This window comes from Molossus molossus, unplaced genomic scaffold (genome assembly GCF_014108415.1).
Source record: "Molossus molossus isolate mMolMol1 unplaced genomic scaffold, mMolMol1.p scaffold_m16_p_5, whole genome shotgun sequence".
NCBI lineage: Eukaryota > Metazoa > Chordata > Mammalia > Chiroptera > Molossidae > Molossus > Molossus molossus.
Genome location: NW_023425388.1, coordinates 64,909,578 through 64,922,361, shown reverse-complemented (window position 1 = coordinate 64,922,361; position 12,784 = coordinate 64,909,578). Strand labels below are relative to the sequence as shown.

The window sequence follows — 12,784 nt, the reverse complement described above, 5'->3', positions numbered from 1 at the left end:
AAAAATCATTACCAAATGCAAAGGATAAAAAGCCAAGATATAAGCATATTTAGATACCAAGGAAACACAAAAATAATAAGCTAACAGCAAATTGCCTTAGGAGAAAGAGAAACAGGGTTGGGAGTGCTACTGTGTGTTTTTCTGATCAAATATTATAGAATTTAGTGATTTATTAAATATGTGTATAGAACTTTTTAAACCCAAAAACTAAAATAAAAATGTTTTGTTTTATTTTAAAGGGAAAATATATTCTTTATGCAATCCACTCAAGTCCAATCCACTCAAATGTTTTCGTTGGAATAGACCAGATCATCAGAACATGTAAAACATTTTTCACAGTAAAACACATTGCTGTATTTACTGTAGAGAAGCAAAGGATGTTTCACAACTTCATAGTGTCCTCTCTCTGGAAACAGACAAGAAATTTTTTGAAGGCCTCAATACTTAAAGAATAAACTATTCTTATTCTTATATTGAACAAGTAGTATTTTTCTCCCCTTTTCCTAAAATATGGACCCTGCAATTCATGCACATGGTTTTTTAATACCCTATTTCTGATGGTTGCCAGAAAGCTGAGTAATTAGTGACTCATAGATCTAACAAAGAGTATGGGACAGTGTGACATCTTCTTGGAACACTAAACTTACTCCTGATTTAATTTTTTCCTTCTATCCTCATTTTCTCTTCCTTTCTAGTTCTTGTACTAGATTAACTTGAAAAACTGTTCATATTTTTATATGCTACCTCAAGTCATTTTCAGAATGAAATGGGTACAGATAAACACAGAGACAGGCAGCTCTAGAGATTTGCTCTCCACTATTTAGGTAGGAATTGTGTGAGTGCTTTGCTTGCTTAGGAAAAAGTCCTCAGGAAGTTTAGACAGATATAAAAATTGCAGAATGTTTTCAGAGTTGTCTGTTATGCCCTAGTAGAATCCTATGGGCTAATTCCTGACACTTGGACCCTCAGATTTTATTTTGGAAAACTTCCCCTTGAGTAAGTAAAAAGGAGAACCAAAGTTGCCTAAGTCCCTTTCAGACTTAAACCATTTCTGGGGTGGTCCTAGGGGGAAGGGAAAGTAGGGTAAACAGAGATGATAAACTGCTGGCTTAGGCTGAATGTTTAAATGAATCGGGGTTGAAATATGTTATCTCCCATATTTATCGCACATGCGGCCAAATGATTGAGAAACTAGAAACTTCAATGCCCGTGAGACAGCCTAAGAACGAGATATGTGGAAAGGAAGAGTTGATGGACAGATAACAATATATTCCCAAAGTATGCCGAAGGGGCTCAGCAAGTCAGTGAACCATGTATGCAGTATCACCAAGTCACACTATCAGGCCTTCATGTGATTTATAACCCTGCATAGGTTTTATGATTCTTTCATGGCAGATGTAAAAGCCTCAGTCTCAAAAGTTCCCATAACTCCCCTAACATTACAAAATGAAGAAAATGGTGTTTACAATAACAACCACAAATAAAGGGAATGACCACCAACTGCTGATTACCTACCATATAATTAATTAATTACCCATATGATAAAGACCAGGGAAATATAAACACGTACAAGACATGACATTTATCACTGGGAGCTTGCATTCTAATCAGGGAAATAAAAAATAAGTGTGCAGAAATTAAACACAAAGATACAATCAAGGCATTATAGGACAAATGAAAAGTACTAGGGAAGTACATACAGAAGGTAATAGATAATCAAGTGATCTGGAAATGTAACCAAAGAGGATTTGAGCTCTATCCAGGGAGACTTTTAAAGAGTGGGTAGTATTTTTCCAAAAACAGAAAACTGAGAGGACATTTTAGTTGAAAGAGTGGCAATATGGGTAAGTAGGAAGTACTAGATATGATTACTGCAAAATGAGCAGATCAGTTTGGATGGAATGAAGAATATAAGTAGGGAAGCAGTAAAAGGGAAGATGGAAAAAAAAGGGAAGGACAAATTATAGGGTCTTAAATGCCAGACTAAGAGATGTGAATCATAAGCATCATCTAGAGACAGCACAACTTGGAAAGGTTTTTGAGTAGTGCAGTAACAATAAAGTAGTTTCAGAAAGATTTATTCAGCAGTGGTATATACAATGTACTGGAGAGGTGACATACTGGGAGCAGTAATGTTACAAGAGTTTAAGGGTAAGGTGGTAAGGACTTATCCTAACATTGGTGGAAAGGAAAAAGAATATCTGAGTCATATTTATGAATAAAGAATTATAGACCATGATGATTAAATGAAATAAAATCATAAACAGTTATGAGCCTTAAGGAACAGAAGAATATTACTCTGTGTTACAGAAACATTAAGATTTTTTTTAAAAGCCCGCTTGGCTTGTAAATATCCAGCAGATAAAAACGAGGAACTAGGGTTGGAAAATACAAAGTTTAGCTGTTCACTGAATGAAACAGCTAATTCAGAATCTATCCTGACAGATTCCAGAAAAAAGACTGTGACTTAACAAGATTATCAACAGTTGTTCATTTTTGGATAGAAGCTCTTTTTAAGTTTCTTAACAACAGCTTTGAGGTATATATACTGCCCTAATTAAAAAACAAAACAAAAACCTTTTGCATCTGTATTCTGAAAGCAATGACAAAAGGTCAAGCTCCTAGGACAAAGTCAGCTGAACTTAAACTCTTAAAAATAAATAAATAAAATAAAGAATAAATAAATAAATTTGAAATACAGGATCAAAATGCAAATTTATATATATATATATATAAATATAAGTATATATAGAAATAGAAATAGAAATATACATAAATTGTGTTGATGTCAAAGCCATCACTGAAGGTGGGGGGAGGCTCTGTTCAGAGTAAAAGAGGCAAAAGACTGTCTACAAATATTGGATATTAAGTGTAATATGCAAGAACACATTACCTACAAAGAAAAAGAGAAGTTTGCATGAGACTTTACAGTTAGGAGGAATGATCTTTTCACTAGAGCTAATCTTAAAAACTAGAATTTTCAGATTTCAGGCATGGGTCACTTTTTAAAATGGAAAAACCCAGCCTTTTTGAAGCTTTTATTTCCTATTTGGCCTAAGTACACGGGCCTGACAGAGTTAAGAGATGAAGTAGAATCCCCTGACAACCTGGCTTGGCTCATACTGTTTTGCTTCTGAATCTTAATGACCTAGAATTTTTCAGAATAAATGACCTGGATTAACTACGGGTTCTTACTAACAGCAGCAGAAGTCAACATTAGAGATCCTCCTTATCGTTCTCTCTGATTGAGAAAAGTTAGGTATGAAAGGAAAGTGAGTAAATGGTTCAGTCTGCAAATAAAACTTTACTAAATCATTTAAACATACTATGACAAATTCTGGAAACACACGTGTGTTGTGTGTATAAAAGATATAAAATAGCTCTACATTTCTTGATCTTTTTATAATCCATGGAGAGTTTTATGCAAAGGAAATTTGTAATTTTAAAAAATGGCAATGACAGATTTAAAGTAATTTAAAATAATGTTTCTGTATTTCTCTAAGACCAAACAGAACCTATGGGATATATAATACTGCCCCTCAGTGCCCACATAATATGTAAAATAATTTGTTTTTTATTTAGAAATTTAAATTTAAATAAAGATTCAAAAACTCTCAAAGATCAGAAATAGAAAACTACACACTCACTAGTCGGTCTCTGTCATTTTGGAGGGACGACATAGCTTTTTTTAAACTCTGTACTTCTGCTGGGCTAGTTGTAGGCTGGGCGGCAGACCTCTGCTTCCCTTCCTCTGTCTTGCGAAATTTCTCCAGTTCATTCAACAGGTGATCTCTCTCATTCTGTAGACTGACCACAGCTTTGGAAAAGGACTGGACTTGGTTGTAAGAATCTTCTAGTTGTGAGGACAAGTGAAGCAGTTGCTCATCTTTGGATAGAAGCTGTTGGTTAAGTTTCTCAAGGTGAGGCAAGCTGTTATACTCAGTGGAATTCACTGGGAAGGCAGATTTAGAAACAAGATCTTCTCTTTCTCTGCTTAAGAGTCCCTGTTTTTCGTTCAGCTGTGCCAATTCCTTCAGACTGGCATCATATTTCCTTTTCAGTTCATCAAGCTCCTCATTGGCATGATCTCTACTATCTTGTAGAGAACTCATAGACCTTCCAAAAGACTGAATTTGTGCTGTGAGATCTTTATTTTCTTTGGTGACCATAAGTAGTTTCTGTTCCATCTCCACCAGATCTCTTGCTAGCTCGGCCACCCTCTCTTCTGCTGTTTCTGTTTCATTTCTCATTATCCCTGCGTCATGATGAAGATGCTTTAATTTCTTCTTCATTTTATCTTCAATTTCATCTACCTTCTTGGCAGCTTCCATCTGAACATGAACCATTTCCTCTTCCAGTTCTGTAATTCTCTTTTGAGAGGAGGAAAGGGTACTACTTAACCTCTGTAACTCTTCTTCTTTTACTTTTAATTGGGCCTGAAACAGTCCTAAAGTGCCTTCTTCTTGCAAGGCTGTCAGCTCTCTATTTAGTTGGGATATAGATACTTTCAAGCTCTCAATCTCTTTAGATAAACCTTGTTTCTCCTCCTGTAGGGCAACAGAGGACCTCTGCAATTCCTTCTTTGCTTCCTCAGACTCCTTCAACTTTTCTTCTAATTTAGCATATTCACTTTTCAGCTCCTTATTCTGCTGAAGTTGAGCTTCAAGGAGTTGTTTTTGCTGGTAGTCCTTTCTTGATATCACTTGGTTCAGGTCTTCTCTATATTGGATAAGATCTGCATCTAGTTTGGCATTCTCAGAATTAAGATCATCCATATGACTTCTCAAGCATCGAATTTCATCCTTAAGCCTATTATTCTCAGCAGCAGCCTCTTGGATGAGTTGGTCTTTTTCTAAGATTACAGAGAGATGTCGCTCTTCCAGCTTTTGGTAGTCACATACTATTCGGTCTCGGTCATCCTGGAGAGAAGACATGGATTTAACAAAGGAATTCAACTGAGCCTTCCTCTGCATGTTTTCCTTTTTGATAGATCTCAGTGTTTCCATGAGCTGATTGGTTCTGTCAACAGCCTTTTTGTTCTCCTCTTCTAAGACAATATTCTCTTCCTCCTGGGTCAACAGGTTTTCCAGTTCTTTAATTTCATTATCATGTTGCTGATGCACTTCAGCAACAGCTTCTTGGACTGCCTGTTCCTTGGCAGAAAGCAAGTTTATAATCTTCTGTTCTTTCATGTTTATTTCTTCATGCAGCCTACTGGTCAGCTGTCTGGAGGCCTGAAGATCAGTCTCTAGCTGTTCATAACTGAACTTACAATTTTGGATATCAGCCTCTTGTTGCTTTATGATCCCTTCCAAATTTTCTTTATTTTCCTTACATTTTTCTAAAGAATTATTTAAATCAGTCCATTGGTCTTTGAGAATCTTAAGTTCTGATTCTAATTTAGCTGATTCATTCTGACAATTGTGGTACAGATGCCGAGTCTCTTCTAGCTGGGACAAGAGTTCTTTGTTTTCTCCCTGTAGAGTATCACAGACCTTCTGTTGGAGCTGGATCTCTGTTTGGGCCTTGGACTCCCACATCTGCCTGTCATGTTCAAGCCTAGGAAAAAAAAAGAAAAGATCATAAAGATTTAAAGGAAAACTACTTGATGCCTAAGAAAGACATACGACAACATATACTCAGATCTACAAATAAATATTCATAATTGAAAGTATTTGTCTTTTAATGAAAAGGTATTAGTTCTACTGAATGCTCTGTATTAAAGGTATACTGCACCTCATGATTCAGATATTTAAATTATCAACCCCAAAGAATGTTGCTTATTTTAGTGACATGGTTTTGAACACTCTAGAAAGTGATATTTTCTACTATTTTACTTTACTTTGCTCTAGAAAAGCTAAAGGCTGGCCCCTTAAAAAAATAATCTTGGGGTATGAGAGACAATAGCAGAAGGATACCATTAAAAGTGGAGAAGTATAAAGAACGAGGGATACTGTTTGTTTTTGAACTTGAAAAGTAATATAAAATTGGAGTTAAAAAATGACTCTAACATGCATATACACTAAGAGTTGATGTGGAATATGAGGAAGAGAAAAGAGAGTACCATCTGGGGGGCTAAAGCAATGATTTGGGAATATTGTGGCACAAATCCAGACTATAGTAGTGGAGATGTATATAAAAAGGGAGAAATCTAGACAATCTCTCAATAGAAAGATGGGAAGAGAAGCAGACATACATTTTTCATATTAGTACAGCTGTAGCGAAAAGGCATTTGCAAAGAAAGAAAGAGAAAGGAGAGAGAGAAAAAGAGAAGGGAAAGGGGCAGGGAGAGAGAGATGAGAGAGAATACACTTCCTAGGGGAATTTAAGCCAAAATCAGTCCCATATTAAATAGACTTTCTTTGCCTTTATCTTTGGAAGAGCAAAATCAAATTTTCATTTACCTGGAAATGTTGATCTTCAATTCCTCCATATGGATGGACATCTGTCTAAGCTGATCTTTTAGAACACTGCAATTCTCCTCTTTGAGTCTAATTTCTTCTTCTTTAGTTTGAATAGCATCACTGAACTTCCTCTCCCATTTCTTGGCTTCATCTATCACCCTGTCCCGATCGTCCTGGAGGGAAGACATGCTCTTAGTGAAAGCGGCAAGCTGGGCCACAGTACTATCTAAGTTTTCCTGAAGTTGTTTTACTTCCTTGTCTTTCTTGTTCAAAGTAATCTGAATCTCTCCAAAGGTCTCTTCCAAGTGGACTTTTTCTCTACTCAAAGCATCCAGTTTCTCTTGCATATTCTTCTTCTCTTTAAGATGTTTCTCTTCTACCTGCTCCAGTCTTCGCTCAAGATCTTCATCCTTTTGTTTCATTTGGTTTTTAACTGATTCTTTATTTGACTGAAGTTCCTTTTTCAACTTGAGATTGTCTGCTAGGACCCTTGCTGCTTCACTTTGAGTGTCATCTAGCAGTACTCTGAAGCTAGCTAATTCTGTTTCTGCCTTCTTGCGGTGTTCCTTGGCTTGAGCCAGATTTTCTTTGGTTATTTCCAAATCTTTTTGGGATTCAGTTTGAACAAATTCTAGGGCCTTAACAGTTCTCTCCAGAGCACTAATTTTCTCCTGGTACCTGATGCAGTCCTTCTGCAGCTGCTTTACTTCTTGTTGTTTTTCTTTTAACAGTTCTTGAAGTTCCTTTGCATGGCTTTTATTGCTAGGTTCTTTCTGAACACCTTGTATTTTCTCCAAATATTCTTTTCGGATTTCTGATTCCACCTGAGTTTTCTCCTTGACTAACTGCTGCTTTTCTTCTTCCAATTCACTCACACACTTTTTAAGGTTCTGCATTTCAGACTCTAGTAGCTCATTTTTTATTTGGGCATCTGTAACATCCTGATAATAATTCCCAATGCTTCCATTAAGTTCTGCTAACTGATTCATAAGCCTCTCTTCCAAATCATCTTTCTCTTCTTCTGCTATCTCCTTGAGCTTGGTAACTCTGGCAAGTTCTTCTTGTATTTGCTGATTTAAAAGGTTTATTTTGGTCACCTCTTCCTGAAGCATTTTTAGTTCACCATCCTTTGCTGATATTTGACTCAGTAAGGCATTTCTCTCGTTTTCTAAAGTCAGGCTAAATTCCTTTTCTCTCTGTTTCTCCTCCTCCAGTTCAGCAATTCTTTCTTTGAATTGATCAATCTGCTGTAGATAGTTATTAATTTCATCATGTGAGCTGACATTCTCACTTGTATCAAGATTGCCACTAGTCTCTGTTTGGATGGATTCTGAATGTTCAGGCCTTGTGCTCATACTTGAAGAGTTTTCCTCATTAGCCTCACATAGGGCAGGCTGTCTTGCCTCTTCAGTGTTATGTATCTGGTTATCACATTTCTCAGTGGCAACTAGGCTAGACTGTTTGGATATATTACCCTCTATCTGATGCTTTAAATATTGAATCTCTCCACTTAGAGAGTCCTTCTCTGTCATTAAAGCCTCAAACTCCTTAGAAAGGGTTTTATACTCTGTTTTGACCCTTTCCAGTTCCTCCTTCATGTTGGAATTGGAAGAAAGAAGTGCTTCCATACAGTCTTTAGATACACCTCCTGAAGGGTGTGCCTCTGCTCTAAGCCGGTCATTCTCTTCTTCCAGCTCTAGGATTTTCTGCTGTTTAGATTTAGCAAACTTTCTCATCTTTTCTTTCATTTCCTCCATTTCCTGTTGAGCTTCCTGCATCTGCTTTTCCACCTCTTTCTTGTTTGCTTCTATGCTTCTTAGCTTGCCATACAGTTCTTGCTTCTCTTGCCTCACACTTTCCACCACATGCTGAATCCTTTCTGCCTCATTACTAACATTCTCATAGGACTGCAGGAGAACTTCATATTCTTTTTGTAACTCTTTGTGTTTTTCTTGCCACTCAGTGCTTTCTGCAATCTTAGAACATTTCAAAGATTCAATTTCCTTCACTAGGTTTTCTTTGTCTTCAGTAATACCCTCCAAAGCTAATTTCAGACTTTCACAAGAACCACTGAGACTTTGATTTTCCATTAAAGATCTGTCCACTTCTGCAATAAGTTTGTCTCTTTCTTCCTGAAGAAGGGCTAACTTTCCTAAGAATGTATCTTTTTCTTGATTTTGAGCAGAAACTTGGCTTTCCACATCTGCCAGAGACTTAGTGAGATGTTCAATTGTATCTCTGGCCAAGGACAACTCCTCTTGGAGACCTTTGTTTTCTTTTAGTGCTTCTTTTCGGGAAATGAGGGCAGCTTGCAGTTTCCTCTGTATTTGTTGTTTTGCTTTACTTTCTTCTCCAATCTCTTCTGGTTTTTGCTTCATTTCACAAAGTTCCACCTGAAACTGCTTTATCTTTTCATCATGTTCTTTGGCTTGCATTTCTAGCTGTGTATGCAGAGCCTTAATTAAATCCTCTTGATCTATTACCTCTGTCTGTATTTTAGTTAGGGCTGCTTCTTTCTCATTAAGCTGTCCAGAAAGGTATCTAACTTCTTCTTCCTTTTTGCTTATGAGTTTTTGCAATTCATCTAGTTCAGGCTGTAATTCTTTTAAACGTTCTAATCCAGCAATTTCTAGTTGACTGCTTTCTAATTTCTGCCTCAGGCTTTCTGCATGGGCTTCAACTTCTTGGGACGCTGTTTTCAGACTCTGGATTTCAAAACTCTGTTTATTTATCTGCTCTTGTAATTGAAATACCTCTTCTGATTTTTTAGTAAGCTCACTTGTTGCAGAACTAACCCTCAATTCTAATTCCTTTTTCTCAGCCTCTATTTCTTTGAGCTGGGTCTTAATCTGGGCAATAGAAGTATCACCCTGCAAAGCATCTGCATCTCCAGGATGAGAAGACCAATCTGGGCACAAGCCAGACTGTAAAACAGGTTCAGCAGGTTGCTGCTCCATAGTTTTGAATAAAGTTTCTTCTAAACCTTGAGTGGGAGAGCCTGGTTCCTTCTGGCCAGTGCCTGGGGGTTTTCTGTCTACAGCCTCCCTTAGTTGAATCTGGAGTTGCTTTAGCTGGTCTCCAATGTTCTCATTTTCTTTGCTTTGCTCATCAAACTGTTCTTGCAAGCGATTATAGTAACCTTTCTGTTGCTTTAGCTCCTCCCTAAGATGTCTTTCTTTCTCCTGTGCCTTTTTAAGAAGCACCTTTCGAGAGGTTAACACTTCTTGTAGCTTCTTTTGAAGTTGCTCCTTTTCTTTTTCAAGGTCCAATATCTTTTCTTCCAGTTCTGGTTTCCAGTGTTCTCCACCACCTACACCAGGTGGACTGGTCACCACTGTTTCTTTTACAGGTTCTGCTAAGCTTCCATCACCTGCATCCTTGTTACATGCGGTTAACTTTTGGATAATTGCTTGGTTTTCAATGATTTCTGCTTGGAGCAAATCTATTTGGTTTGCCTTCTCTTGGAAGTTCTGATTCATCTGTTTGATCACAGTCTGTAACTCTTCTTCAGCTGCTGCCCTTTCTTCCAAATTCTTCCTTAAATGCTCTAGTTCTATTTCTTTCTCAGATATTGTCTGTTTTAAAGAAATTTCTATTTCTTGGCATTTAGAAGTCACACATCTTTCTGAGTCTTCTTTACTTTCTTTATCTTTTTCCATTTCTCTCCTCTCCCTCTCACTGAATGGGACCTCTTTCCTAGATTCATCTTTCACTTTGGCCAATTCCTCTTCTAATCTACTGACTCTTTGTAGAAGCTCCTTTCTGTTAATAAGAGCTGCCTGGAGCTTTCGCTTTCTCTGCTCACTTTCTTTCTTTACAAAATCTAATTCATGCTGAAGTTCCTCTTTACTTATTAGCCCTGCTGGGCTCAACTCATCAAAAGTCTGTTTAAGACCAGAAACTTCTTTATCTTCTTTTACTTGCTCTTTTTTTGACTCTTCAGCTCTGGATAATAGATTCAGCTGTTCTTTAAGAGTCTTAATTTCAACCCCAAGAGAAAACTTCTCTTCATTAAGCTGAACCATTTTCTCAGTCATACTAAAGCTGATTTCTGTCACTTGTTGATCCTTCTCCTCAATGGTTCGTTGGAGGGTTTCCACATCTCTCTTTTTCTCTAGTAAGAGTTGATCCATTTTTTCTATTTCAAGTTCCTTCTGTGAAAGAGCCTGTGAAAGTTCTTCCATCTTATTTGTGACATCCCTCAGATGTTCTGCCCCCTCAAGCACCTCACATTCCTTTTTCTGCAGCTGGCTTTGCAGGTTTTTTATCAGTGTGCTCTGCTCAGAAAACTGAAGCTGTACACCATCCAGATCCTTCTGTAAAACTTCAATTTTCACATCTTTAGATTTGGCTTCTATGCTGAGGCTCTGCATCTGTTCAGTAAGCAAGTTGTGATGAGTCTGACTTTCATAGTCAAGCTTTCTTTGCTTTTCTGCTTCTGCAAGGTTAACTTCCAGTTGTTTTACCTGAGCCCTCAGTTCTGTTACTACACTAAGTTCCTTCACCTGAGAGAGAAGTTGGTCTCTTTCTTCAGATAATGCAGTGAACGCACTGTTGGTGTCTTCGGCATTTTTCTTAAACTCTTTAATCAACTGAGTTAGGTTGCTTATTTCCTTAGTTTTCTCATCTAAATTTTTCCCATAGGTTTCTTCTGCTTTATGAAAGTTAATCTGAAGCTCCAAAATTTGACTTTTTAGCGTTTCCATTTCATCCTGGTGACACTGACAAATGCCCAGTACAGCAGAAGGGGGGTTCTCAACATCAAACTGTTTTGTTGATTTCAATTCTATTCCAGTGTCACTTAAAGATATTTCCTCAGATGTCCTACTTTGTTCAATGTTTAACTGCTCTTCTTTTTCAATTGCTGGAAGACCGCTCTCTTCATTTGAAACTGGGGGAAAATGTTGCCCTGGATCTTCAAGCAATAGATTCATTGTGACTGGAGGTATTCCTTCACTCTCTATCTGTTTTGTTTCTTTCTGGTCAAGGACCTCAGGGTCCCCCTCAGCCCTTTTGCCCTGGAGCTGCAACTTAAGAAATGCAATCTCCTCTTGAGCTTCTTTCATTTCCAACAATAAAACAGACAGTTCTTTATGTTTCTGAAAAAATGTGTTCTCTAGGACATCTTGTCCACTTTCCTCAGCAGAAGAGTTGTTCTTGTTGAGCCTGGTAATATCAACCATGCTGATCTGTTTTTAAAATACGAAAAAAGAGAGGAAAAAGCTTTAATCAAATGTTTTATAAGAAAAAGCCTAACTAATAAATGGTGTTTTGTGCATTTTCCAAAACCTGAAACTTTTTAGTTCAAAACTTCTTCCTACCATAAAACTGCTAAATACTTTTAAAATCAGTATTTTCCAAATTGGACCTATAAGGGCACCCTCTCATTTCTGTAGCGATAGTCATAAGATCTAAGAAAACCTGGAATTTATTTTCTAGATATTCCTTACTTGGGAAACTTTATTTGTTCAGATTAAAATGCCTCCTTGCGCCCAGCTGGTGTGGCTGAGTGTCGACCCATGCATCAAGAGGTCGCCAGTTCAATTTCTGGTCAGGGTACATGCCCGGGTTGTGGGTCAAATCCCCAGCGGGGGGCATGCAGAGGCGGCTACTCGATGTTCTCTCTCATCAATTTTTCCATCTCTCTTTCCCTCTCCCTTCCTCTCTCTCTAAACAATAAGGAAAAATTTTTTTAAAAATTAAAATGCCTACCTGTTTCTCCCTAGAACTGCTTAAAAATGAAAAGGGAAGCAGAAAATGAATTAAATTTTCGTTTCACCTGATACCAAGGAGGAAGTCAGAGAATTCCTTTTTCTAAACTATCCATTGAAACGAGCCATTAACAGATAGGTATATTGTCAACTAAGTACAATAAGTCCTCATGATGTCGACAGATTCTTGGAACTGCGGCAAAACTATGTATAATGAAATTAACTATACATCAACTTAACTATAGAGTTAAGTTCCTGTGGCACCTCATCAACGTTATAATGAAACAACTTTGAACAAAATGACATTTTTTGAGGGCCTGCGGTAGACTGAGATAAATTACCAGGATCAAATAATCAAAAATTTTTGCCGGAGCTTGAGTATAAAATTATGGACTTGTTTGACAAAATAATAACCATTATTACTACTGTGTTAAAATGGCTCAATCCATGTAAATTATTTCTCTAATTGTTTTTTTAGGAAAACAAAATCAGTGAAACCTCACAGTAAATTTAATTAGTATTTTTTAAATGAGTTTGGGAAGAGTGTGTACAATAAAATCTTCACCTCTGTCAATAACACCTTTTCATTCCAGAAAAAAATTCAATTTGATAGAAGATTGTCAAATAAATGTAATAGTCACCACCGTCACCACCACCACCACTACCCAC

The 12,784-nt window shown here is 37.2% G+C and overlaps 1 protein-coding gene across 5 annotated transcripts in view; it reads right to left on the bottom strand.

Annotated features, from left to right (window-relative positions):
* GOLGB1 (golgin B1) overlaps positions 1 to 12,784 on the bottom strand; it is a 98,401-nt gene that overhangs the window by 31,411 nt on the left and 54,206 nt on the right. For all 5 annotated transcript variants that reach the window (XM_036242318.1, XM_036242319.1, XM_036242321.1 and 2 more), the window contains 2 exons: positions 6,405 to 11,593; positions 3,648 to 5,559 (listed from right to left, as the gene is read on the bottom strand). In XM_036242318.1, coding sequence (XP_036098211.1) covers positions 3,648 to 5,559; positions 6,405 to 11,593 — 7,101 coding nt within the window. The remainder of the gene's footprint in view (positions 1 to 3,647; positions 5,560 to 6,404; positions 11,594 to 12,784) is intronic.